The sequence below is a fragment of the Solea solea genome, chromosome 3, assembly GCF_958295425.1.
Source record: "Solea solea chromosome 3, fSolSol10.1, whole genome shotgun sequence".
In the NCBI taxonomy this organism is placed as follows: Eukaryota; Metazoa; Chordata; class Actinopteri; order Pleuronectiformes; family Soleidae; genus Solea; species Solea solea.
The window spans coordinates 14,141,444-14,167,261 of NC_081136.1; the positions used below are offsets into that span (position 1 = coordinate 14,141,444).

The 25,818-nt window shown below is 42.2% G+C and overlaps 1 protein-coding gene across 1 annotated transcript in view; it reads right to left on the reverse strand.

Annotated features, from left to right (window-relative positions):
• Positions 1-296: 296 nt before the first annotated feature.
• The window catches only part of LOC131455962 (bromodomain-containing protein DDB_G0280777-like), a gene marked incomplete at its 5' end in the record, with an annotated part of 64,303 nt that continues 38,781 nt past the window's right edge, over positions 297-25,818 (reverse strand). The window contains 3 exon segments of the mRNA XM_058623859.1: positions 297-417; positions 1,206-1,429; positions 19,657-19,936. Coding sequence (XP_058479842.1) covers positions 297-417; positions 1,206-1,429; positions 19,657-19,936 — 625 coding nt within the window.

A 25,818-nucleotide genomic window follows, 5' to 3' on the forward strand; every position in this document is an offset into this window, starting at 1 on the left:
AACTTACGCGAATGCCACTACTTCCAAGCTACGAAAAGACCTAAATTCCTTGAAGACAGGTGTAAGCTGCCAAAACAGAAAACACATTGCATTTCAACAATTTTACTTATTTTACCAGATGTTTTATTTCAAGTGTGGTTTACTCTCTGATAAATAAATGCATAAATTATACAAAAAGACTTTAATGGTGACTCACCTGTTCAGTTATTGTAGATTTACGTTGTTTAAATGCAGAAGATGTTGAATCCAACAAGTCAGTTGTAAATGTGTTCGTAATAGATCTGAATACTAGTTGCTTAGTTATTGTAGCTGCAGCAGTTGTAGTAGTAGTAGTAGTAGTTGTAATTGCAGGTGTTACTGCTGTCAGTGCAAGGGTTGTCGTAGCTGGAGCAGTTGTGGTTGTAGGAACTGGACCCACTGTAACACATAAAAAAATAAATAACGTAATGAAGCGTTCAAATTGTATTCTTCATTTAGCCAAAACCCGACAAATACTGTTGTTCACATGGTTGCTACTTTTTGTTGGATGTAAATTAGGTACCACTGTAATGTGTTGACGAACCTGTTATTGTAACTGAGTTTGGCGCCACTAACGTGCTCAATGTAGAATTGGCATTGTTGGCAGCATCTACAAAAGTCTGAGCAATGGCAGAGTTCTCTGGAAGCTCTGACGTAGAGACATTTGAGTTGAATACAATCCCCATTTCTGCCTGAACTCCAGTTTCTCGAACAGCAATAGGTCTGTGTCACAAAAAGAAATGAGACATTCATCAAACAATTTTAACAGATGATTGTAACTTAATCCAAACATGTAATAAACCCACAACACTGTTAACAATGCAAGTGAGTATTTGTGTTACAAAAGCAAAATTTGTGAAAAACTGAAGAATATCTTTACCTGAAACTTTTCACACGGCATTTGCTAAACTTTGAAGGATATTTCTTCTTGTATTCAGCATTACACTTTAAAAAAAGAGAGCAACATTTAAACAATTAATTTTAAAGAACATTTCCAGCTTATTACTTCTCCTTTTCCAAAGGTGCCAAACTATGTACACAATATGAAGTTTTACTTACTGGCCCTATAAGCTTTCCTGCAAGTTCTTGGAATTCAGTGCTACTTGTGTCATTGTAAGCATCTGTATATGCAACGTCTTTGAGGTCTGCAGAAATAACATATTCAGGGGCTGGGGTTATTGCCTCACTAGTAAGGGCTGAAGTTGGGGCTGTTGTCCCAGCAGTGGTTGACAGTGTGGGGGTGGCAGTTGTAGTTGCACTTTCTGCAGTGGTCTCCGTTATTGGCACTACGGCTGTGGTCACAATAGTAGTTGGTGTGGTTGGGGCTTGGGTTGAAGTTGTTGCTGTAAGAGTTGTTGAGGCTGTTGCCGGTGCTGTTGGGGCTGGTGTTGTTGTTGCTGCAGCTGTGGTTCTAGTTGTTGTTACTGGTGTTGTAGTAGTTGTGCCTGGTGTTGTAGTTGTTGTGCCTTGTGTTGTTACTGGGGTTGTAGTTGTTGTGCCTGGTGTTGTAGCTGTTATTGCTGCTGTGGTAGTTATTGCTGGTGTTGTAGTAGTTGTTATTGCTGGTGTTGTAGTAGTTGTTTGGACTGGTGTCGTAGATGTGGTGGCCAATGTAGTTGTTGTGGCTGCTGTTGTAGTTGTTGGTGCTGGTGTTGTAGTTGTTGTTGGAGTTGTAGTTGTTGGGATTGGTGTCATAGTTGTGGTGGCTGGGGTTGTAGTTGTGGCTGCTGTTGTAGTTGTTGTTGCAGGGGTTATAGTTGATGTGGCTGGTGTTGTAGTTGTTGTGAATGGTGTCGTAGTTGTGGTGGCTGGTGTTGTAGTTGTTGCTGGTGTTGTAGTTGTTGCTGGTGTCGTAGTTGTTGCTGCTTCTGTTGTAGTTGTGGTGGTTGTTGTAGTTGTTGTGGCTGCAGGGGTTGTAGTTGTCGTGACTGGTGTCGTAGTTGTGGTGGCTGCTGTTGTAGTTGTTGTTGCTGGTGTTGTAGTTGTTGTTGCTGGTGTTGTAGTTGTGGTGGCTGTTGTAGTTGTTGTGGCTGCAGGGGTTGCAGTTGTTGTGACTGGTGTCGTAGTTGTGGTGGCTGGTGTTGTAGTTGTAGTTGCTGGTGTTGTAGTTGTTGTTGCTGGTGTTGTAGTTGTTGTGGCTAGTGTTGTAGTTGTTGTTGTAGTTGTGGTGGCTGTTGTAGTTGTTGCTGGAGTTGTAGTTGTGACTGGTGTTGTAGTTGTGGAGGCTGGTGTAGTTGTTGTTGCTGGTGTTGTAGTTGTTGTGGCTGGTGTTGTAGTTGTTGTTGCTGGTGTTGTAGTTGTGATGGCTGTTGTAATTGTGGCTGCAGGGGTTGTAGTTGTTGTGACTGGTGTCGTAGTTGTGGTGGCTGGTGTTGTAGTTGTTGTGGCTGGTGTTGTAGTTGTTGTTGTTGCTGGTGTTGTAGTTGTTGTGGCTGCAGGGGTTGTAGTTGTCGTGACTGGTGTTGTTGTTGTTGCTGGTGTTGTAGTTGTTGTGGCTGGTGTTGTAGTTGTTGTGGCTGAAGGGCTTGTAGTTGTTGTGACTGGTGTCGTAGTTGTGGTGGCTGCTGTTGTAGTTGTTGTTGCTGGTGTTGTAGTTGTTGTGGCTGGTGTTGTAGTTGTTGTTGCTGGTGTTGTAGTTGTTGTTGCTGGAGTTGTAGTTGTTGTTGCTGGTGTCGTAGTTGTGGTGGCTGGTGTTGTAGTTGTTGCTGATGTTGTAGTTGTTGTGGCTGGTGTTGTAGTTGTTGTTGCTGGTGTTGTAGTTGTGGTGGCTGTTGTAGTTGTTGTGGCTGAAGGGGTTGTAGTTGTCGTGACTGGTGTCGTAGTTGTGGTGGCTGTTGTAGTTGTTGTTGCTGGAGTTGTAGTTGTTGTGACTGGTGTTGTAGTTGTGGTGGCTGGTGTTGTAGTTGTTGCTGGTGTTGTAGTTGTTGTGGCTGGTGGGGTTGTAGTTGTTGTGACTGATGTTGTTGTTGTTGTGGCTGGTGTTGTAGTTGTTGTTGCTGGTGTTGTAGTTGTGGTGGCTGTTGTAGTTGTTGTTGCTGGAGTTGTAGTTGTTGTGACTGGTGTCGTAGTTGTGGCTGAAGGTGTTGTAGTTGTTGCTGGTGTTGTAGTTGTTGTGGCTGGTGTTGTAGTTGTTGTTGCTGGAGTTGTAGTTGTGACTGGTGTCGTAGTTGTGGTGGCTGGTGTTGTAGTTGTTGTGGCTGGTGGGGTTGTAGTTGTCATGACTGGTGTTGTTGTTGCTGGTGTTGTAGTTGTTGTGGCTGGTGTTGTAGTTGTTGTTGCTGGTGTTGTAGTTGTGGTGGCTGTTGTAGTTGTTGTTGCTGGAGTTGTAGTTGTTGTGACTGGTGTCGTAGTTGTGGCTGAAGGTGTTGTAGTTGTTGCTGGTGTTGTAGTTGTTGTGGCTGGTGTTGTAGTTGTTGTTGCTGGTGTCGTAGTTGTGGTGGCTGGTGTTGTAGTTGTTGCTGGTGTTGCAGTTCTTGTGGCTGGTGTTGTAGTTGTTGTGGCTGCAGGGGTGGTAGTTGTTGTGACTGGTGTCGTAGTTGTGGTGGCTGCTGTTGTAGTTGTTGCTGGTGTTGTAGTTGTTGTGACTGGTGTCGTAGTTGTGGTGGCTGGTGTTGTAGTTGTTGTTGCTGGTGTTGAAGTTGTGGTGGCTGTTGTAGTTGTTGTGGCTGCAGGGGTGGTAGTTGTTGTGACTGGTGTCGTAGTTGTGGTGGCTGCTGTTGTAGTTGTTGCTGGTGTTGTAGTTGTTGTGGCTGGTGTTGTAGTTGTTGTTGCTGGTGCTGTAGTTGTGGTGGCTGTTGTAGTTGTTGCTGGAGTTGTAGTTGTGATTGGTGTCGTAGTTGTGGTGGCAGCTGTTGTAGTTGTTGCTGGTGTTGTAGTTGATGTGGCTGGTGTTGTAGTTGTTGCTGGTGTTGTAGTTGTTGTGGTTGGTGTTGTAGTTGTTGTTGGTGGTGTCGTAGTTGTGGTGGCAGCTGTTGTAGTTGTGACTGGTGTCGTAGTTGTGGTGGCTGCTGTTGTAGTTGTTGTGGCTGGTGTTGTAGTTGTTGTTGCTGGTGTTGTAGTTGTGGTGGCTGTTGTCGTTGTGGCTGCAGGGGTTGTAGTTGTTGTGACTGGTGTTGTAGTTGTGGTGGCTGGTGTTGTAGTTGTTGTTGCTGGTGTTGTAGTTGTTGTGGCTGTTGTAGTTGTTGTGGCTGCAGGGGTTGTAGTTGTCGTGACTGGTGTCGTAGTTGTGGTGGCTGCTGTTGTAGTTGTCGTTGCTGGTGTTGTAATTGTTGTTGCTGTTGTAGTTGTTGTGGCTGCAGGGGTTGTAGTTGTCGATACTGGTGTCGTAGTTGTGGTGGCTGCTGTTGTAGTTGTTGTGGCTGGTGTTGTAGTTGTTGTGACTGGTGTTGTAGTTGTGACTGGTGTCGTAGTTGTGGTGGCTGGTGTTGTAGTTGTTGTTGCTGGTGTTGAAGTTGTGGTGGCTGTTGTAGTTGTTGTGGCTGCAGGGGTGGTAGTTGTTGTGACTGGTGTCGTAGTTGTGGTGGCTGCTGTTGTAGTTGTTGCTGGTGTTGTAGTTGTTGTGGCTGGTGTTGTAGTTGTTGTTGCTGGTGCTGTAGTTGTGGTGGCTGTTGTAGTTGTTGCTGGAGTTGTAGTTGTGATTGGTGTCGTAGTTGTGGTGGCAGCTGTTGTAGTTGTTGCTGGTGTTGTAGTTGATGTGGCTGGTGTTGTAGTTGTTGCTGGTGTTGTTGTTGTGGTTGGTGTTGTAGTTGTTGTTGGTGGTGTTGTAGTTGTGGTGGCAGCTGTTGTAGTTGTTGCTGGTGTTGTAGTTGATGTGGCTGGTGTTGTAGTTGTTGTGGTTGGTATTGTAGTTGTTGTTGCTGGTGTTGTAGTTGTGGTGGCTGTTGTAGTTGTTGTGGCTGCAGGGGTTGTAGTTGTTGTGACTGGTGTCGTAGTTGTGGTGGCTGCTGTTGTAGTTGTTGTGGCTGGTGTTGTAGTTGTTGTTGCTGGTGTTGTAGTTGTGGTGGCTGTTGTCGTTGTGGCTGCAGGGGTTGTAGTTGTTGTGACTGGTGTTGTAGTTGTGGTGGCTGGTGTTGTAGTTGTTGTTGCTGGTGTTGTAGTTGTTGTGGCTGTTGTAGTTGTTGTGGCTGCAGGGGTTGTAGTTGTCGTGACTGGTGTCGTAGTTGTGGTGGCTGCTGTTGTAGTTGTCGTTGCTGGTGTTGTAATTGTTATTGCTGTTGTAGTTGTTGTGGCTGCAGGGGTTGTAGTTGTCGATACTGGTGTCGTAGTTGTGGTGGCTGCTGTTGTAGTTGTTGTGGCTGGTGTTGTAGTTGTTGTGACTGGTGTTGTAGTTGTGACTGGTGTCGTAGTTGTGGTGGCTGGTGTTGTAGTTGTTGTGACTGGTGTTGTAGTTGTGACTGGTGTTGTAGTTGTTGTTGCTGGTGTTGTAGTTGTGGTGGCTGTTGTAGTTGTTGTGGCTGCAGGGGTGGTAGTTGTTGTGACTGGTGTCGTAGTTGTGGTGGCTGCTGTTGTAGTTGTTGCTGGTGTTGTAGTTGTTGTGGCTGGTGTTGTAGTTGTTGTTGCTGGTGCTGTAGTTGTGGTGGCTGTTGTAGTTGTTGCTGGAGTTGTAGTTGTGATTGGTGTCGTAGTTGTGGTGGCAGCTGTTGTAGTTGTTGCTGGTGTTGTAGTTGATGTGGCTGGTGTTGTAGTTGTTGCTGGTGTTGTAGTTGTGGTTGGTGTTGTAGTTGTTGTTGGTGGTGTCGTAGTTGTGGTGGCAGCTGTTGTAGTTGTGACTGGTGTCGTAGTTGTGGTGGCTGCTGTTGTAGTTGTTGTGGCTGGTGTTGTAGTTGTTGTTGCTGGTGTTGTAGTTGTGGTGGCTGTTGTCGTTGTGGCTGCAGGGGTTGTAGTTGTTGTGACTGGTGTTGTAGTTGTGGTGGCTGGTGTTGTAGTTGTTGTTGCTGGTGTTGTAGTTGTTGTGGCTGTTGTAGTTGTTGTGGCTGCAGGGGTTGTAGTTGTCGTGACTGGTGTCGTAGTTGTGGTGGCTGCTGTTGTAGTTGTCGTTGCTGGTGTTGTAATTGTTGTTGCTGTTGTAGTTGTTGTGGCTGCAGGGGTTGTAGTTGTCGATACTGGTGTCGTAGTTGTGGTGGCTGCTGTTGTAGTTGTTGTGGCTGGTGTTGTAGTTGTTGTGACTGGTGTTGTAGTTGTGACTGGTGTCGTAGTTGTGGTGGCTGGTGTTGTAGTTGTTGTTGCTGGTGTTGAAGTTGTGGTGGCTGTTGTAGTTGTTGTGGCTGCAGGGGTGGTAGTTGTTGTGACTGGTGTCGTAGTTGTGGTGGCTGCTGTTGTAGTTGTTGCTGGTGTTGTAGTTGTTGTGGCTGGTGTTGTAGTTGTTGTTGCTGGTGCTGTAGTTGTGGTGGCTGTTGTAGTTGTTGCTGGAGTTGTAGTTGTGACTGTTGTAGTTGTTGTGGCTGCAAGGGTTGTAGTTGTCGTTGCTGGTGTTGTAGTTGTTGTTGCTGGTGTTGTAGTTGTTGTTGCTGGTGTTGTAGTTGTGGTGGCTGGTGTCGTAGTTGTGGTGGCTGGTGTTGTAGTTGTTGTTGCTGGTGTTGTAGTTGTGGTGGCTGTTGTCGTTGTTGTGGCTGCAAGGGTTGTAGTTGTCGTGACTGGTGTCGTAGTTGTGGTTGTTGCTGTTGTAGTTGTCGTTGCTGGTGTTGTAGTTGTTGTTGCCGGTATTGTAGTTGTTGTTGCTGGTGTTGTAGTTGTGGTGGCTGTTGTTGTTGTTGTGGCTGCAAGGGTTGTAGTTGTTGTGACTGGTGTCGTAGTTGTGGTGGCTGGTGTTGTAGTTGTTGTGACTGGTGTCGTAGTTGTGGTGGCTGGTGTTGTAGTTGTTGTTGCTGGTGTTGAAGTTGTGGTGCCTGTTGTAGTTGTTGTGGCTGTTGTCGTTGTTGTGGCTGCAGGGGTTGTAGTTGTCGTGACTGGTGTCGTAGTTGTGGTGGCTGCTGTTGTAGTTGTTGTTGCTGGTGTTGTAGTTGTTGTTGCCGGTGTTGTAGTTGTTGTTGCTGGTGTTGTAGTTGTGGTGGCTGTTGTAGTTGTTGTGGCTGCAGGGGTTGTAGTTGTCGTTACTGGTGTCGTAGTTGTGGTGGCTGCTGTTGAAGTTGTTGTGGCTGCAGGGGTTGTAGTTGTCGTGACTGGTGTCGTAGTTGTGGTGGCTGCTGTTGTAGTTGTCGTTGCTGGTGTTGTAGTTGTTGTTGCTGGTGTTGTAGTTGTTGTTGCTGGTGTTGTAGTTGTGGTGGCTGGTGTCGTAGTTGTGGTGGCTGGTGTTGTAGTTGTTGTTGCTGGTGTTGTTGTTGTTGTGGCTGCAGGGGTTGTAGTTGTTGTGACTGGTGTTGTAGTTGTGGTGGCTGGTGTTGTAGTTGTTGTTGCTGGTGTTGTAGTCGTGGTGGCTGTTGTAGTTGTTGTGGCTGCAGGGTTTGTAGTTGGCATGACTGGTGTCGTAGTTGTGGTGGCTGCTGTTGTAGTTGTTGTTGCTGGTGTTGTAGTTGTGGTGGCTGTTGTAGTTGTTGTGGCTGCAAGGGTTGTAGTTGTCGTTGCTGGGGTTGTAGTTGTTGTTGCTGGTGTTGTAGTTGTCGTTGCTGGTGTTGTAGTTGTTGTTGCTGGTGTTGTAGTTGTTGTTGCTGGTGTTGTAGTTGTGGTGGCTGGTGTCATAGTTGTGGTGGCTGGTGTTGTAGTTGTTGTTGCTGGTGTTGTAGTTGTGGTGGATGTTGTAGTTGTTGTGGCTGCAGGGGTTGTAGTTGTCGTGACTGGTGTCGTAGTTGTGGTGGCTGCTGTTGTAGTTGTCGTTGCTGGTGTTGTAGTTGTTGTTGCCGGTGTTGAAGTTGTTGTTGCTGGTGTTGTAGTTGTGGTGGCTGCAGGGGTTGTAGTTGTGGTGGCTGGTGTTGTAGTTGTTGTGGCTGGTGTTGTAGTTGTTGTTGCTGGTGTTGTAGTTGTTGTGGCTGAAGGGGTTGTAGTTGTTGTGACTGGTGTCGTAGTTGTGGTGGCTGCTGTTGTAGTTGTTGTTGCTGGTGTTGTAGTTGTTGTCGCTGGTGTTGTAGTTGTTGTTGCTGGTGTCGTAGTTGTGGTGGCTGTTGTAGTTGCTGGAGTTGTAGTTGTTGTGACTGGTGTCGTAGTTGTGGTGGCTGGTGTAGTTGTTGTTGCTGGTGTTGTAGTTGTTGTGGCTGGTGTCGTTGCTGGTGTTGTAGATGTGGTGGCTGTTGTAGTTGTGGCTGCAGGGGTTGTAGTTGTTGTGACTGGTGTCGTAGTTGTGGTGGCTGCTGTTGTAGTTGTTGTGGCTGGTGTTGTAGTTGTTGTTGCTGGTGTTGTAGTTGTGGTGGCTGTTGTAGTTGTTGTGGCTGCAGGGGTTGTAGTTGTCGTGACTGGTGTCGTAGTTGTGGTGGCTGCTGTTGTAGTTGTTGTTGGTGTTGTAGCTGTTGTGGCTGGTGTTGTAGTTGTTGTGGCTGCAGGGGTTGTAGTTGTTGTGACTGGTGTCGTAGTTGTGGTGGCTGCTGTTGTAGTTGTTGTTGGTGTTGTAGCTGTTGTGGCTGGTGTTGTAGTTGTTGTTGCTGGTGTTGTAGTTGTAGTGGCTGCTGTTGTAGTTGTTGTTGCTGGTGTTGTTGTTGTGGCTGGTGTTGTAGTTGTGGTGGCTGTTGTAGTTGTTGTGGCTTCTGTTGTAGTTATTGCTGGAGTTGTAGTTGTTGTGACTGGTGTTGTAGTTGTAGTGGCTGGTGTTGTAGTTGTTGTTGCTGGTGTTGTAGTTGTTATTGCTGGTGTTGTAGTTGTTGTGGCTGGTGTTGTAGTTGTTGTTGCTGGTGTTGTAGTTGTGGTGGCTGTTGTAGTTGTTGTGGATGGAGTTGTAGTTGTTGTGAATGGTGTCGTAGTTGTGGTGGCTGCTGTTGTAGTTGTTGTTGCTGGTGTTGTAGTTGTCGTGGCTGGTGTTGTAATTGTTGCCGGTGTTGTAGTTGTGGTGGCTGTTGTAGTTGTTGTTGCTGGAGTTGTAGTTGTTGTTGTAGTTGTGGTGGCTGTTGTAGTTGTGGTGGATGGAGTTGTAGTTGTTGTGACTGGTGTTGTAGTTGTTGTGGCTGGTGTTGTAGTTGTGGTGGCTGTTGTAGTTGTTGTAGCTGGAGTTGTAGTTGTTGTGACTGGTGTCGTAGTTGTGGTGGCTGGTGTTGTAGTTGTTGTTGCTGGTGTTGTAGTTGTTGTGGCTGGTGTTGTAGTTGTTGTTGTTGCTGGTGTTGTAGTTGTGGTGGCTGTTGTAGTTGTTGTGGCTGCAGGGGTGGTAGTTGTGACTTGTGTTGTAGTTGTGGTGGCTGCTGTTGTAGTTGTTGCTGGTGTTGTTGTTGATGTGGCTGGTGTTGTAGTTGTTGTTGCTGGTGTTGTAGTTGTGGTGGCTGTTGTAGTTGTTGTGGCAGCTGTTGTAGTTGTTGTTGCTGGTGTTGTTGTTGATGTGGCTGGTGTTGTAGTTGTTGTTGCTGGTGTTGTAGTTATGGTGGCTGTTGTCGTTGTTGTGATTGGTGTCGTAGTTGTGGTGGTAGCTGTTGCAGTTGTTGTTGCTGGTGTTGTAGTTGTTGTGGCTGGTGTTGTAGTTGTTGCTGGTGTTGTAGTTGTGGTGGCTGCAGGGGTTGTAGTTGTTGTGACTGGTGTCGTAGTTGTTGTTGCTGCTGTTGTAGTTGTTGTTGCTGGTGTTGTTGTGGCTGGTGTTGTAGTTGTGGTGGCTGTTGTAGTTGTTGTGGCTTCTGTTGTAGCAGTTGTGGCTGGTGTTGTAGTTGTTGTTGCTGGTGTTGTAGTTGTGGTGGCTGTTGTAGTTGTTGTGGATGGAGTTGTAGTTGTCATGACTGGTGTTGTAGTTGTGGTGGCTGCTGTGGTAGTTGTTGCTGGTGTTGTAATTGTTGTGGCTGGTGTTGTAGTTGTTGCTGGTGTTGTAGTTGTGGTGGCTGCTGTTGTAGTTGTTGTGGCTGCTGTTGTAGTTGTTGCTGCTGCTGCAGGGGTTGTAGTTGTTGCTGGTGTTGTAGTTGTTGTGACTGGTGTCGTAGTTGTTGTTGCTGCTGCAGGGGTTGTAGTTGTTGCTGGTGTTGTAGTTGTTGTGACTGGTGTCGTAGTTGTGGTGGCTGCTGTTGTAGTTGTTGCTGGTGTTGTTGATGTGGCTGGTGTTGTAGTTGTTGTTGCTGGTGTTGTAGTTGTGGTGGCTGTTGTAGTTGTTGTGGCAGCTGTTGTAGTTGTTGTTGCTGGTGTTGTTGTTGATGTGGCTGGTGTTGTAGTTGTTGTTGCTGGTGTTGTAGTTATGGTGGCTGTTGTCGTTGTGATTGGTGTCGTAGTTGTGGTGGCAGCTGTTGCAGTTGTTGTTGCTGGTGTTGTAGTTGTTGTGGCTGGTGTTGTAGTTGTTGCTGGTGTTGTAGTTGTGGTGGCTGCAGGGGTTGTAGTTGTTGTGACTGGTGTCGTAGTTGTTGTTGCTGCTGTTGTAGTTGTTGCTGGTGTTGTTGTGGCTGGTGTTGTAGTTGTGGTGGCTGTTGTAGTTGTTGTTGCTGGTGTTGTAGTTGTCGTTGCTGGTGTTGTAGTTGTTGTTGCTGGTGTTGTAGTTGTTGTTGCTGGTGTTGTAGTTGTGGTGGCTGGTGTCATAGTTGTGGTGGCTGGTGTTGTAGTTGTTGTTGCTGGTGTTGTAGTTGTGGTGGATGTTGTAGTTGTTGTGGCTGCAGGGGTTGTAGTTGTCGTGACTGGTGTCGTAGTTGTGGTGGCTGCTGTTGTAGTTGTCGTTGCTGGTGTTGTAGTTGTTGTTGCCGGTGTTGAAGTTGTTGTTGCTGGTGTTGTAGTTGTGGTGGCTGCAGGGGTTGTAGTTGTGGTGGCTGGTGTTGTAGTTGTTGTGGCTGGTGTTGTAGTTGTTGTTGCTGGTGTTGTAGTTGTTGTGGCTGAAGGGGTTGTAGTTGTTGTGACTGGTGTCGTAGTTGTGGTGGCTGCTGTTGTAGTTGTTGTTGCTGGTGTTGTAGTTGTTGTCGCTGGTGTTGTAGTTGTTGTTGCTGGTGTCGTAGTTGTGGTGGCTGTTGTAGTTGCTGGAGTTGTAGTTGTTGTGACTGGTGTCGTAGTTGTGGTGGCTGGTGTAGTTGTTGTTGCTGGTGTTGTAGTTGTTGTGGCTGGTGTCGTTGCTGGTGTTGTAGATGTGGTGGCTGTTGTAGTTGTGGCTGCAGGGGTTGTAGTTGTTGTGACTGGTGTCGTAGTTGTGGTGGCTGCTGTTGTAGTTGTTGTGGCTGGTGTTGTAGTTGTTGTTGCTGGTGTTGTAGTTGTGGTGGCTGTTGTAGTTGTTGTGGCTGCAGGGGTTGTAGTTGTCGTGACTGGTGTCGTAGTTGTGGTGGCTGGTGTTGTAGTTGTTGTTGCTGGTGTTGTAGTTGTTGTGGCTGCAGGGGTTGTAGTTGTTGTGACTGGTGTCGTAGTTGTGGTGGCTGCTGTTGTAGTTGTTGTTGGTGTTGTAGCTGTTGTGGCTGGTGTTGTAGTTGTTGTGGCTGCAGGGGTTGTAGTTGTTGTGACTGGTGTCGTAGTTGTGGTGGCTGCTGTTGTAGTTGTTGTTGGTGTTGTAGCTGTTGTGGCTGGTGTTGTAGTTGTTGTTGCTGGTGTTGTAGTTGTAGTGGCTGCTGTTGTAGTTGTTGTTGCTGGTGTTGTTGTTGTGGCTGGTGTTGTAGTTGTGGTGGCTGTTGTAGTTGTTGTGGCTTCTGTTGTAGTTATTGCTGGAGTTGTAGTTGTTGTGACTGGTGTTGTAGTTGTAGTGGCTGGTGTTGTAGTTGTTGTTGCTGGTGTTGTAGTTGTTATTGCTGGTGTTGTAGTTGTTGTGGCTGGTGTTGTAGTTGTTGTTGCTGGTGTTGTAGTTGTGGTGGCTGTTGTAGTTGTTGTGGATGGAGTTGTAGTTGTTGTGAATGGTGTCGTAGTTGTGGTGGCTGCTGTTGTAGTTGTTGTTGCTGGTGTTGTAGTTGTCGTGGCTGGTGTTGTAATTGTTGCCGGTGTTGTAGTTGTGGTGGCTGTTGTAGTTGTTGTTGCTGGAGTTGTAGTTGTTGTTGTAGTTGTGGTGGCTGTTGTAGTTGTGGTGGATGGAGTTGTAGTTGTTGTGACTGGTGTTGTAGTTGTTGTGGCTGGTGTTGTAGTTGTGGTGGCTGTTGTAGTTGTTGTAGCTGGAGTTGTAGTTGTTGTGACTGGTGTCGTAGTTGTGGTGGCTGGTGTTGTAGTTGTTGTTGCTGGTGTTGTAGTTGTTGTGGCTGGTGTTGTAGTTGTTGTTGTTGCTGGTGTTGTAGTTGTGGTGGCTGTTGTAGTTGTTGTGGCTGCAGGGGTGGTAGTTGTGACTTGTGTTGTAGTTGTGGTGGCTGCTGTTGTAGTTGTTGCTGGTGTTGTTGTTGATGTGGCTGGTGTTGTAGTTGTTGTTGCTGGTGTTGTAGTTGTGGTGGCTGTTGTAGTTGTTGTGGCAGCTGTTGTAGTTGTTGTTGCTGGTGTTGTTGTTGATGTGGCTGGTGTTGTAGTTGTTGTTGCTGGTGTTGTAGTTATGGTGGCTGTTGTCGTTGTTGTGATTGGTGTCGTAGTTGTGGTGGTAGCTGTTGCAGTTGTTGTTGCTGGTGTTGTAGTTGTTGTGGCTGGTGTTGTAGTTGTTGCTGGTGTTGTAGTTGTGGTGGCTGCAGGGGTTGTAGTTGTTGTGACTGGTGTCGTAGTTGTTGTTGCTGCTGTTGTAGTTGTTGTTGCTGGTGTTGTTGTGGCTGGTGTTGTAGTTGTGGTGGCTGTTGTAGTTGTTGTGGCTTCTGTTGTAGCAGTTGTGGCTGGTGTTGTAGTTGTTGTTGCTGGTGTTGTAGTTGTGGTGGCTGTTGTAGTTGTTGTGGATGGAGTTGTAGTTGTCATGACTGGTGTTGTAGTTGTGGTGGCTGCTGTGGTAGTTGTTGCTGGTGTTGTAATTGTTGTGGCTGGTGTTGTAGTTGTTGCTGGTGTTGTAGTTGTGGTGGCTGCTGTTGTAGTTGTTGTGGCTGCTGTTGTAGTTGTTGCTGCTGCTGCGGGGGTTGTAGTTGTTGCTGGTGTTGTAGTTGTTGTGACTGGTGTCGTAGTTGTTGTTGCTGCTGCAGGGGTTGTAGTTGTTGCTGGTGTTGTAGTTGTTGTGACTGGTGTCGTAGTTGTGGTGGCTGCTGTTGTAGTTGTTGCTGGTGTTGTTGATGTGGCTGGTGTTGTAGTTGTTGTTGCTGGTGTTGTAGTTGTGGTGGCTGTTGTAGTTGTTGTGGCAGCTGTTGTAGTTGTTGTTGCTGGTGTTGTTGTTGATGTGGCTGGTGTTGTAGTTGTTGTTGCTGGTGTTGTAGTTATGGTGGCTGTTGTCGTTGTGATTGGTGTCGTAGTTGTGGTGGCAGCTGTTGCAGTTGTTGTTGCTGGTGTTGTAGTTGTTGTGGCTGGTGTTGTAGTTGTTGCTGGTGTTGTAGTTGTGGTGGCTGCAGGGGTTGTAGTTGTTGTGACTGGTGTCGTAGTTGTTGTTGCTGCTGTTGTAGTTGTTGCTGGTGTTGTTGTGGCTGGTGTTGTAGTTGTGGTGGCTGTTGTAGTTGTTGTGGCTTCTGTTGTAGTTGTTGCTGGAGTTGTAGTTGTTGTGGCTGGTGTTGTAGTTGTTGTTGCTGGTGTTGTAGTTGTGGTGGCTGTTGTAGTTGTTGTGGATGGAGTTGTAGTTGTCATGACTGGTGTCGTAGTTGTGGTGGCTGCTGTGGTAGTTGTTGCTGGTGTTGTAGTTGTTGCTGGTGTTGTAGTTGTGGTGGCTGCTGTTGTAGTTGTTGTGGCTGCTGTTGTAGTTGTTGCTGCTGCTGCAGGGGTTGTAGTTGTTGCTGGTGTTGTAGTTGTTGTGACTGGTGTCGTAGTTGTTGTTGCTGCTGCAGGGGTTGTAGTTGTTGCTGGTGTTGTAGTTGTTGTGACTGGTGTCGTAGTTGTGGTGGCTGCTGTTGCAGTTGTTGTTGCTGGTGTTGCAGTTGTTGTTGCTGGTGTTGTAGTTGTTGTGACTGGTGTTGTAGTTGTTGTGACTGCTGTTGTAGTTGTGGCTGGTGTTGTAGTTGTTGTGACTGGTGCTGTAGTTGTTGTGGCTTGTGTTGTAGTTGTTGTGGCTGGTGTTGTAGTTGTGGTGGCTGTTGTAGTTGTTGTGGCTGCTGTTGTTGCTGCAGGGGTTGTAGTTGTTGCTGGAGTTGTAGTTGTTGTGACTGCTGCTGTTGTAGTTGTTGTGGCTGGTGTTGTAGTTGTCGTTCCTGCTACAGGGGTTGTAGTTGTTGCTGGTGTTGTAGTTGTTGCGACTGGTGTCGTAGTTGTGGTGGCTTCTGTTGTAGTTGTTGTTGCTGGTGTTGTAGTTGTTGTCACTGGTGTTGTAGTTGTTGTCACTGGTGTTGTAGTTGTTGTGGCTGGTGTTGTAGTTGTTGCTGGAGTTGTAGTTGTTGTGACTGCTGTCGTAGTTGTGGTGGCTGTTGTTGAAGTTGTTGCTGGTGTTGTAGTTGTTGTGACTGCTGCTGTTGTAGTTGTTGTGGCTGGTGTTGTAGTTGTTGTTCCTGCTACAGGGGTTGTAGTTGTTGCTGGTGTTGTAGTTGTTGTGACTGGTGTCGTAGTTGTGGTGGCTGCTGTTGTAGTTGTTGTTGCTGGTGTTGTAGTTGTTGTGACTGGTGTTGTAGTTGTTGTGGCCGGTGTTGTAGTTGTTGTGACTGGTGTCGTAGTTGTTGTGGCTGCTGTTGTAGTTGTTGCTGGTGTTGTAGTTGTTGTGACTGGTGTTGTAGTTGTTGTTGCTGGTGTTGTAGTTGTGGTGGCTGTTGTAGTTGTTGTGGATGGAGTTGTAGTTGTCATGACTGGTGTCGTAGTTGTGGTGGCTGCTGTGGTAGTTGTTGCTGGTGTTGTAATTGTTGTGGCTGGTGTTGTAGTTGTTGCTGGTGTTGTAGTTGTGGTGGCTGCTGTTGTAGTTGTTGTGGCTGCTGTTGTAGTTGTTGCTGCTGCTGCAGGGGTTGTAGTTGTTGCTGGTGTTGTAGTTGTTGTGACTGGTGTCGTAGTTGTTGTTGCTGCTGCAGGGGTTGTAGTTGTTGCTGGTGTTGTAGTTGTTGTGACTGGTGTCGTAGTTGTGGTGGCTGCTGTTGTAGTTGTTGTTGCTGGTGTTGTAGTTGTTGTGACTGGTGTTGTAGTTGTTGTTGCTGGTGTTGCAGTTGTTGTTGCTGGTGTTGTAGTTGTTGTGACTGGTGTTGTAGTTGTTGTGACTGCTGTTGTAGTTGTTGTGGCTGGTGTTGTAGTTGTTGTGACTGGTGCTGTAGTTGTTGTGGCTGGTGTTGTAGTTGTTGTGACTGCTGCTGTTGTAGTTGTTGTGGCTGTTGCTGTAGTTGTTGCTGCTGAAATGTCAAATTACATATTTTTTGAAAGTACATTCATAATCCCATCTGCATTTTTGTTTGTAATAATTTGTAATATATCCTGTTTCATTTGAATTGACTTAAATGAAAGCAGTATTGGATTTAATCAAGTTCTCTAATCTCCTAGGTGTTTGCTTCCATTTGTTTCAAGACAGTATAAATGCATGAAATGTCGCCTCATCAAACTTACCACTTGCACTGAGGAAGAGAACTATGAGGTGTATGGTACCCATCTTTTCAACAAATCTATAAAATGAAACAAAAAAGCAGATGACAGTGCTTCGAGTTACAATCATTTTTTTTCATTGTATACGTTTGTTTTTTTTTGCCATATTTCCTTTCAGGAGTAGTATCAGCATATAATTTTAAACCAAAATTACATTCCATTATTGCCCCTTATTGTCTGGATAACATTACTGTCTGCTAAACAGATTAAGATTATAATAGCAGATAGATCTCACAAATCTCACATGAAATCTTGAGACCTCTCCTGCATCAGCATTATAAGCACTTATATTATTAAACTGCTGTACACTCTGATGGACTGTATGTTTAGAAGGGACATACCAATACATACCACTAATGTGTCCTTACCACATTTTTACACATTTTTTAGTCTGGTCCTGTCAAAACGTGTTTTTATAATTGATTGAGCTTGATTGGACTGATACGCTATTTGCAACATTTGTTTTCAGCAAAGTGCCATATAAATGAAGGTTGTTATTATTATTATTATTATTTATAGGCTTTTGGCAGTACAGTCTGATTATAATCAGTCATTTCTTTTGTCACGCACCTTTGACACTCCTTTGGAAGAGCAGTCAAAGGTGATTCATTTCAAAGTTGTGGAACAAACCCCTGGCTTGCTGATTCCATTATTAAGTCATTAGTTGACGGACCCTTTTTTTTGAGTACATTTAGACTAATCAATGGGTATGTGTGTCAACTCGGGTTTGATGGGCAGGTGAGGCCCTTTTGTCTGCCAGAGTCAAGCTGGAGAGATATGTGTGGGTCAATGCTTGGGTGGAAACTGAGACACCTTTGGAATGTGTACATGTGTGTATATATATATCTTACAAATATACTTGTTTAGATAATTGAATAAATGGATTGTTTCACAATATTTACCATAATGGGAAATTATATTAATATTCCTAATATCTAACCTTCTGATATAATATTTGACATAACATGAAATTGATCAAATTAGAGTGATTAATACATATTTTACCCCAATGGTGGGTATATTCTAATAGACAAAACACTGTACTATTAAATTGTGTAACTTTACTTTCACTCTTTAGAGTTATGACTTAACTTAAGTAACAATGATAGATTTTGGTGTGATTATGCATTTATTTGAATTACCAAATTAATTGTGTTTCTTTCTTGGTTATCAACCTGTACGTACTGTATTCAGTGATGTGAATAAAATGATATCATTTCATAGAGTTGTTCAACGTCCTCTATTGCCTTCTATGCCTGGTCGAGTTTAGGCAGGCATTGATGTGAAGACCAGAATAAACTTGTCACCCCTTATATCTGAAAGCACAGCTAGTAAAATAAAATGTGTATAATATATTCTACATTTATTTTATTTAAAAATAAACTATCTACATGATACCTATCATTCCTACTGCAATACATAAACCAGGTATACAAATCAAATACAAATCAGGTATTTACGGTAAGTTAATAACCACAGCAATCTTGATTATAATAGTATAATATTAACTAATTAATTAATTAATAATAAATTAGTATTTGAATTAAACTCCCACAACATTTATGTAACTTTCAAATCCTAATTTCTCATACATTCCAGATGGGTTTTGAGTGAACAAATAACAATTTACTTTAGTCTCAACTCAGCACATGCAACACAACAACTGTCATAAATAACTGTTCACAAACACTGACGGAAATTAAATGTCCCGGAGTAAGATTGTGACCCTATAACCTGAAAAAAAAGATCTTGACAAAAACTAGTCAATAATTGATTACTCCTATTATGGTCTGAATTTATTCATTCATTTGATACTAAAATTTAAAAATAAATTTTAGTAGTAAAAAAAGAGGCATTTGTGTCATGCTCCAATTAATATTGATAATTTCAAACCTAATCCACTCTAATCACTTTAAATATAAAACAACATGAACAATGACATGCGATATATAATGAAATTAAATGTATATATCACATTTTAGTGAAATTAATCAGATTCATTAGCACAATTGGATACCACAGAAAAATAGACTTAAATGAGAACTTACCCCAAATGAATTGATAAAAAAAGAAAAGTTATTATTTCCCCCTTTTTCCTGGTGTAGATGTTTTTCAATAGTTCCGTAGGTATTGATTTTAGTGCAGTTCACTTGTTCAAGGGTGCAATGTCTGTGAATGTCTGATAAATCTGTGCAGGTCTTTATATATTGGAATGAAATAAAAGCAAGTGACGTTGGTCACTGATGACGGATTCTTTTTTTAAATAAATGTTGCAACACGTCTGTTGTATCTTGGCATAATCACATTCCATACTCCCTTCTTTTGTTCATGTTGCACAGAACAAAAAGCTGCCAAAATTCCACTTATGTGAAAGAAGTTATACCAGCTTAGCAGTAGGAGATGCTGAGAGCGATGGGGAGATAAGCAGAAGCGAAGCAGAACTGTACAAATGTTCACATGAATCAAGCTAAAATGTCCTTAACAAAGGGGACCCCTTTTAATATTTTATTAAACATTTGACATTTTACATCTATTGAGTTCTTAAATTACTGTATCCAGATAGAAGCTAATTACATGACTCATTCACAGGCATTATGAAACATACCAGCCCTGTTGTACCAACCATTACAACACCAGTTACAGCTGCTTTTTCTGCTGCAACAATGGCACCTTTAATTATAGTACAACTATTGCACAACTCACTGATAAACTGATAAAACAGGTTGACTTTTAGATGTGCATTAACAAATGTCCTCAGCTTTTATAATTAAACTACAACAATAACATGTAAGCATTTCTTTTCAAATTGAAACATGTAAAGACCACTATCCTTGTGCAAGTTTTTGTGCATTCATATTAACCCATTTTAACTGCCAGTTTTGATCTTTTATGCCATACCAATCAGTGGTTCTGTATAAACACCGTCAGGTAGAAGAAGACTTGATGTCTGCTGTCGTAACGTCTGCATGTCGTGCATGTACTCGCCATTTATTAAATACAATTATTTTTATAATAAACCAGACTGTTGTAGTGGTGGCTTGGCCCTCCTTAAGAGGTGACGAGGAAATACAGATTGCGATGTACATTTAAAGGTAAAGTGTAAGATGAATTGTAAGGAAACGTCTTTTTCACTGTCTCTGTTTCAACCCATAAAACCTTTAAGCAAACATTCCAATAAACAATACAAAAATGTCAAACTATTTTCTTGGATTCTTTTTTTTGACACAATTTCTAAGATATATATATCTACAATATTCAGCCCTCATGTACAATTGCATACTTTTTAATTGGAAGGATTCAAATCCTGCAACAAATAACCAATGGATTAGATACATGATGCTGAATATAAACCTGAAAAAGATAAGATATAGTCTGAGTGGCTCTGTTAGTACATTTTACAGAATGTGGGGCCCTCATACAATATGTGAATCTGTTACCTGGCCTGGAACTGTGAGCATATAGCCTTTGTCTGGACTGTTGCCTTTCTATTCTACTAATGTTTGACTTATACAGGGATACAGACTTTTTTCTTAATTATTATTCACTAATATTTTTGTCGTTGTCTTTAATTTATTTGTTTTTCTTTTTGTACGCCAGTTGTTGTTGTGAAAAAGCAATACAAAAATAAATGTTTACATTCCATGAAATAATTATTATGTAGCAGCATATTTTAAAAACAAGGCATCTGTAAAACAGTCAGAGTTCATTCCTCCTGCAGTTGGTGGTGTACAGTAGATTTTATCTAATAACTGTGGTAAAGGTGAGTCTGTAATTTTAGGTGTAGTTTCTTACTATCCTCATCATCAGCTGATTGCCATATACCTTGATGTTGTCAAATCATAAAGTTTGTATCAGTTAAGATGCTTAATGTTAATTAAGATGCAGAATCTGATGAGGGTCTTGGTGTTGTAGGCACCATCGTGGTTGTTGTTGTTGAGGCAACTGTAGTAGTGGTAGTTGCTTCAGTGGTGGTGGTTGTTGTGGCTGCAGTAGTAGTTGTAGTTGCCACAGTGGTTGGTGTTGTAGGGGCTGCAGTTGTAGTTGTTGTGCCTGGTGTGGTAGTTGCCTGGCATAGTAGTTGTTGTTGGGGTTGTTGTTGCTAGTGTGGTTGTTGTTAGGGCTGGTGTTGTAGTTGTAGGCACCATTGTTGTTGTGGTTGTTGGGGATGCTGTAGTAGTTATAGTTGCAGCAGTGGTTGTTGTTGGGCCTGCAGTTGTAGGCACCATTGTGGTTGTTGTTGTTGTTGTTGTTGTTGTTGTTGTTGTTGAGGAGGCTGCTGTAGTGTAGTAGTGGTAGAGTTGTCTCAATACCAAAATGAGTAACCACGATACTATACCAGACAAAGTATCCCAGTTCCGGGTATCATCGTGATACTGCAGCAAAAAGCAAAAAACATATAATATATATCTATATTTATTTATATATTATTTATATATATATATATATATGTATATATACATATATATTGATATATTAGATTAAGCCTCATCACAGAGTGTTGATAAATGAACAATAAATAAATAATAACAAATACTCTTAATAAATGCGTATATATTATTTTCTCATTTTAAATATTTAACTTAATTTATTAATATATTTTATAGAAATATGTGTTCTCATGTATTATTATTCTGTGCTTTTATTTTGAAGTTGTATGTTCAGTGAAGGTCACCTGAGCCTCTTGGGCCAATGAGGTGTTGTGATTTTTTTTTTTTCAGCCATGTAAGTTACGGACATGGATGTATTGTTACGGACTGTGACATGGTGTTGACTTTTCCCTCCTAAAATGGCAGAAGAGATAGAAAACGTAACAAGTACCATGTGGAAAATACATATATTACAGCAGTGCAGTGTATGTATATGTATGTCCACAGGAGGATTATGTGTGTGTGTGTGTGTGTGTGTGGGGGGGGGATGTTGTGCCAATCTCAGCTGACATTCAAAGTCAAAATAGATAAAACATTAATAATATACAAACTTTCAAACTGTCAGGTCGAAACGTTTACATTAAAAACAAAATAACAGGTCAACAACAAATCTATCGATCACCATCTAATGACAGCGATGTCAGCGGATCATTTCATCAGTACAGGCTGAGGTAATGCTGCTCTGCCCCACGCACTGTACGCAGCGAGTGTCCGCTGACGCGGGGCCGATCACCTCCGATACCGTCACTGCCAAACTATAAATACGTCGTAACTTAATTCACAAACCACATTTTTGAATTCTAAATGACTAATTTCACGCCTCAAATGATCTTAAAACTGCGTTCGCGGACATCACGCGCGCATACAATACTTTCTCGTGCGCACAAGATACTTTATCGTGCGCACCAGAAAGTATCTCGTGCGCACCAGAAACGTTTAGTTTTTTTTTTTTTTTTTCGATGTCCCTTTAGGGGCTCCGTAGAAAACTCTATTTTTATGCATTTTCTATGTGCTTTATACATTGAAATCCTTTAACTCGTCATTCCTCAGCATGTACACAGAGCATCTAGCCTAATATTAGTCAATGAGAAAATAAATGGCATACTAACCTGGCATTCAACATATAAATCTGTGTGACGACACTGCAGGTGTTTTATGAGGTTGGATGTGTTCCCTCCTTTGGCTCCTATAGCTTGGTGGCAGCGCCTGCACAGTGGACGGCCATCGTCTATTGCTTTACTGTCTGTGCCTTGTTTAAAGCCAAAATAGTTCCAAATGTGACTTTTGGAGTTTGTTTTTATGGGCAAAATTAGTGGTGCCACAGACGTGGCGACAGGGGCAGTGTAATTGTGTTGTCTCGTGTTTGTGACTGTAAGCCGTGCGCGTCTGGGCGAGACAGATCTTTAGCGAATTGGCTTAATATAAAACTAATAATAATATTATTATTACTATAATAATAATAATAATAATAATAATAATAATAATAACAATGCATTTTATTTATAACTGCCTTTCAGAACACCCAAGGACACTTTGCAGAATAAAGATACAAAAAAAACAAAATGTCAACTCAGGTATCCTTACTGTCCCCCATTTTTCCTTTCACCCAAACCGGTCAAGCCAGGTGTGTCAGAGATTTCTTCCTGTTGAGGAACAAGTAGGCTGAGGGGCCTTTTGAGTTATGTACAGATTCCGAAAGTGTGATTTCTAAACTCTCCATCCAAGTGTAACACATGGAAATCTGAAAATATTGGAAAAAGATTTGGCATTCCTCAAACTGGTTTAGGGAGAATTTTAGCCTCAACGATTTACACCTTCTGGGTGCCAAGAGACTACGATCAATGAAGTTGTCTAAAAAACAACCAAAAAAGAGGTAATGGCACCATTGTCAAACCTAAGTGGGTCCATATCGCATGCATAGGCAATATGGAACTTTGGGTTTCAGGTCACCACCATCATAAAACTAAAATAACTACAACATTCTACTCTATGGAGCTCCGGTAGCTGATCTCACACAAACAAGGTAACGCCTATAGATGTACATACTAGCTAACACAAATCAAACAATATTCGTCTCTTCGCTGGCTGTTTTCATCATAAAAGTGAAGATGGTGGATAGGTGTTGTTCCCCAGAATGCTAACGTTATGCTAACACAACACTTACCCTTCCAGTGACAACAACGCTCTGTTTAGTCAGTAGACTCCAGAGTTGAATGTTTGTCAAAAAGCCAGATTGCATCCATATGTTTCCCTTCCTCTTGTAAACCTCCAGTGACTCTCTGGACTAAGATGAAGGGAAGTTAATCAGGAAGTTGTACCCTATATTATAAGGATGAGATATATTATGTCAAATGTTGCGATATATCGTTTGATGTCTATGGTTTTAAAGTGCACAGTGAAGTCTGACAGGTTGAATCGAGCACCAGTCTTGTTCATTTTTGTGACATCTTAGGCTGCCAACATGGCGGTTCATAGGGACCGGATTTTGTTATATTTGCAGAAGTTACCAGAAACATTTATTTTTACATGAACCCTATCAATGTAGATTTAATACACAAATGATGTGATTCCTCTTAATATAAAATCAGCATATGTAACTCAAAACATTTATTTCATTGTCACATCCTTTATTATTTTGATTACACTACAGCAAAAACTACTGAACAGAATTAGATTAAAACAGTATTCAGTTAAATAACATAGCAAAGTCCATATAATTAGTTATTTTAAAGTCTTTAAAGTATTTTAAGTCTTCACCTTAGTCCCAACTCAGTACCTCAACAAATGTGATGAGTATCAATATCAAGTGGTCAGGACTTTTGGCTAAAAGTAAAATCCAGCCAAAAAAACTGTCTTCACACGTAACCCGTACCACTACTTCAAGCAGGAACAAGCCTGAAATGTCCCCAAGAAAAGAACCTTTAAATTGCAGTGATTCTACAAGCTGAATCAAAAGCACATTGCTACTGTACTGCTGTAATTCTGTTTTATTGCTGTTTAATTTAAGAACTTTTTAGATGATCCAGGACTTTATGGAAATGCTGTAGCACCTGATGTAGAAAACCAAATCAGTCAGTTTCTTGGCATGGCGAAGGCATATGTATGTTTCTACCAGTGTGACAGTACGTTACAATATGCAATAATTAGTGAAGCTAAGTGAATTATACTTAGCTTAAAGCACTAGGTCAATTAAATATTGTATAAACGTGTGTACGTTTAAGGTGGAAAAAGTGGGCTAATCGATAAAATATAAATACAAATCAATGTTTAGGGAACAGATTTAAAAGATGATGATGTACAGAATTCACCTGGCTGATCATGTTACCTCAACTTCTGCATTTCATTGCACTAGAAAAATGATGAGACATTCACTGATTTATGACTTGCAAAATGCAAATATTACTATAAACAAGGTAATGCATCAATACCTATTGGTGCCTGCTTATCCATCTGTGATACCCAGACTTTTTTTTTTTTTAACATTTTCTCCAACGTTTGAAATTTGTGTTTAAAAAATTGCAGCACATTTGAATGAAAACCCTATTTGTTTGCTATTTCCTAATTTGCTCTACTTTTTCATGGGCTCTTTCACATTCTCCTCAAAAAGAAAAGCAAGCACTCAAAATCTATTTAAATCTTTTTTCTTGTAATTTACATGTGAGCCCAGCCACTCCCCTACTCCCCCTGTGTACATGCTGTGCAGCTCAGCCCCAAGGACACACAATGCTTTTATGTGTTTTATGATTACTGTAGGCTCACTTAACATCAACAACAGCAAGACAATATAGTCAGATTTTAGAAATATTATGGTCCTTGCTCACCCAGTCCAATCATTCCAAATTCTGAATAGTCCAAAAACTATATCTTCAAACAAAGTATTTTATATTTTTCAAACGTGTATTTATTAAAATCAGTGTTTACACATATTTTATAAAGAACATTTCCCAAGACAACTTTTGCTGTATTAGTACAAACGCCGTACAAATTCTTAATAATTCCAAGTATTTTGAAAAGTATTAGAATTGCTATGGTGGCTATGCCTGCCACAACAGCCTTATATCTGCCCTAGATTGAATTGGCTGGCAGATTCTGCTGTATAACAGAACATATGATGTTACTGTCATGATTCCTTTTTTATGATCCACTTTCTTTGGACTGCGGGATCCCGCAAGGGAGCTGCCTGGGACCACTCTTATACGCCATCTTCACAAACGATTTACTATCAGTTTTGTGTAAAGCAACTGTACAAATGTATGCCGACGATTCCACATTGTATTATGCTGCAGAAACTGTTAGTGAACGGGACAAAATTTTATCAGCTGAGTTGAATAGGGTTTTTGATTGGATAAAACAAAATAGTACTGAACATCTCGAAAACCAAATCAATTATCTTGGGATCGAGTCATAAACTGTCATCTGCACCACGGATGAGTCTGAACATGGTTGGGGAACTTATAGAACAGGTAGATAAGGTAAAATTACTGGGCACAATAATAGATAGTCAGCTCTCATGGGCAGAACATATTGATGCCATAGTGAATAAAATGAGTTGTGGTATCTCCATGGTGAGGAAATGTCTTTCTTATGTCCCTGCATACATCGTGGGGCAGGTGGCTAAATCTTTAATTTTATGTCACCTGGATTATTGTGCACCTGTATGGTCATCTGCATGTAAAGGTCAACTAAAGAAATTACAAACTGCCCAGAACAGCGCTGCCAGGTTAGTATGACACTGTTCTATAAGAACAAACACTGTCAGTATGCATCGTCGACTCTCATGGTTAACAGTAGATAACAGGTTGGTTTTCAACACAACAACATTTTGAGTTGTGGTATCTCCATGGTGAGGAAATGTCTTTCTTATGTCCCTGCATACATCGTGGGGCAGGTGGCTAAATCTTTAATTTTATGTCACCTGGATTATTGTGCACCTGTATGGTCATCTGCATGTAAAGGTCAACTAAAGAAATTACAAACTGCCCAGAACAGCGCTGCCAGGTTAGTATGACACTGTTCTATAAGAACAAACACTGTCAGTATGCATCGTCGACTCTCATGGTTAACAGTAGATAACAGGTTGGTTTTCAACACAACAACATTTTTCAGAAATACTGTTTTTTCTTCTCAACCCGTTGTCTTATATTACCACATTTTCAAATGTGATCAGGTTCATTCACATTTGACAAGGGCAGCTGCTAACGACCAGTTGATGCTACAATGCCCAAAATCAAATGCTTTAAAGAGAACTATTATTTATCGTGGCATCAATCATTGGAATAATTGTCCACTGAATATATGTAAACTGAATAGCAAAGTATCTTTCAAGTACCATCTGAGAATGTACTATTTAAGTTTGTGATTGGGTATGGACATACAGTATTTACTGTATGAATGTAATAATGAATGTAATGCTGTAAGAACTTATTCAGAATATTTTCTGATGATGTTTATAATGATGGCAACAATGGTTTACTGCTTTTAGATTCGATTTTAGATTTTTCTTTTTGTGTGTGTGTGGACCCCAGGAAGACTAGCTTGTCTAACTTTGCAGACAGATAATGGGGATCCTTTTAAATAAACAACAAACACAAGAGACTAATTTTCACTTAAAATATGTTGTATTCTGATCATTGTACATTTTCTGACAGAAACTAAACACCACAGGAGGTCTCACAGAATACAGCTATTTTTGTATAAATAATTAAAATTACACATACATATATAAAACAACATTTAGATGCATTTTCCCTTTACAACAATGCTGACTCTTTAGCTGCTAGTAAAG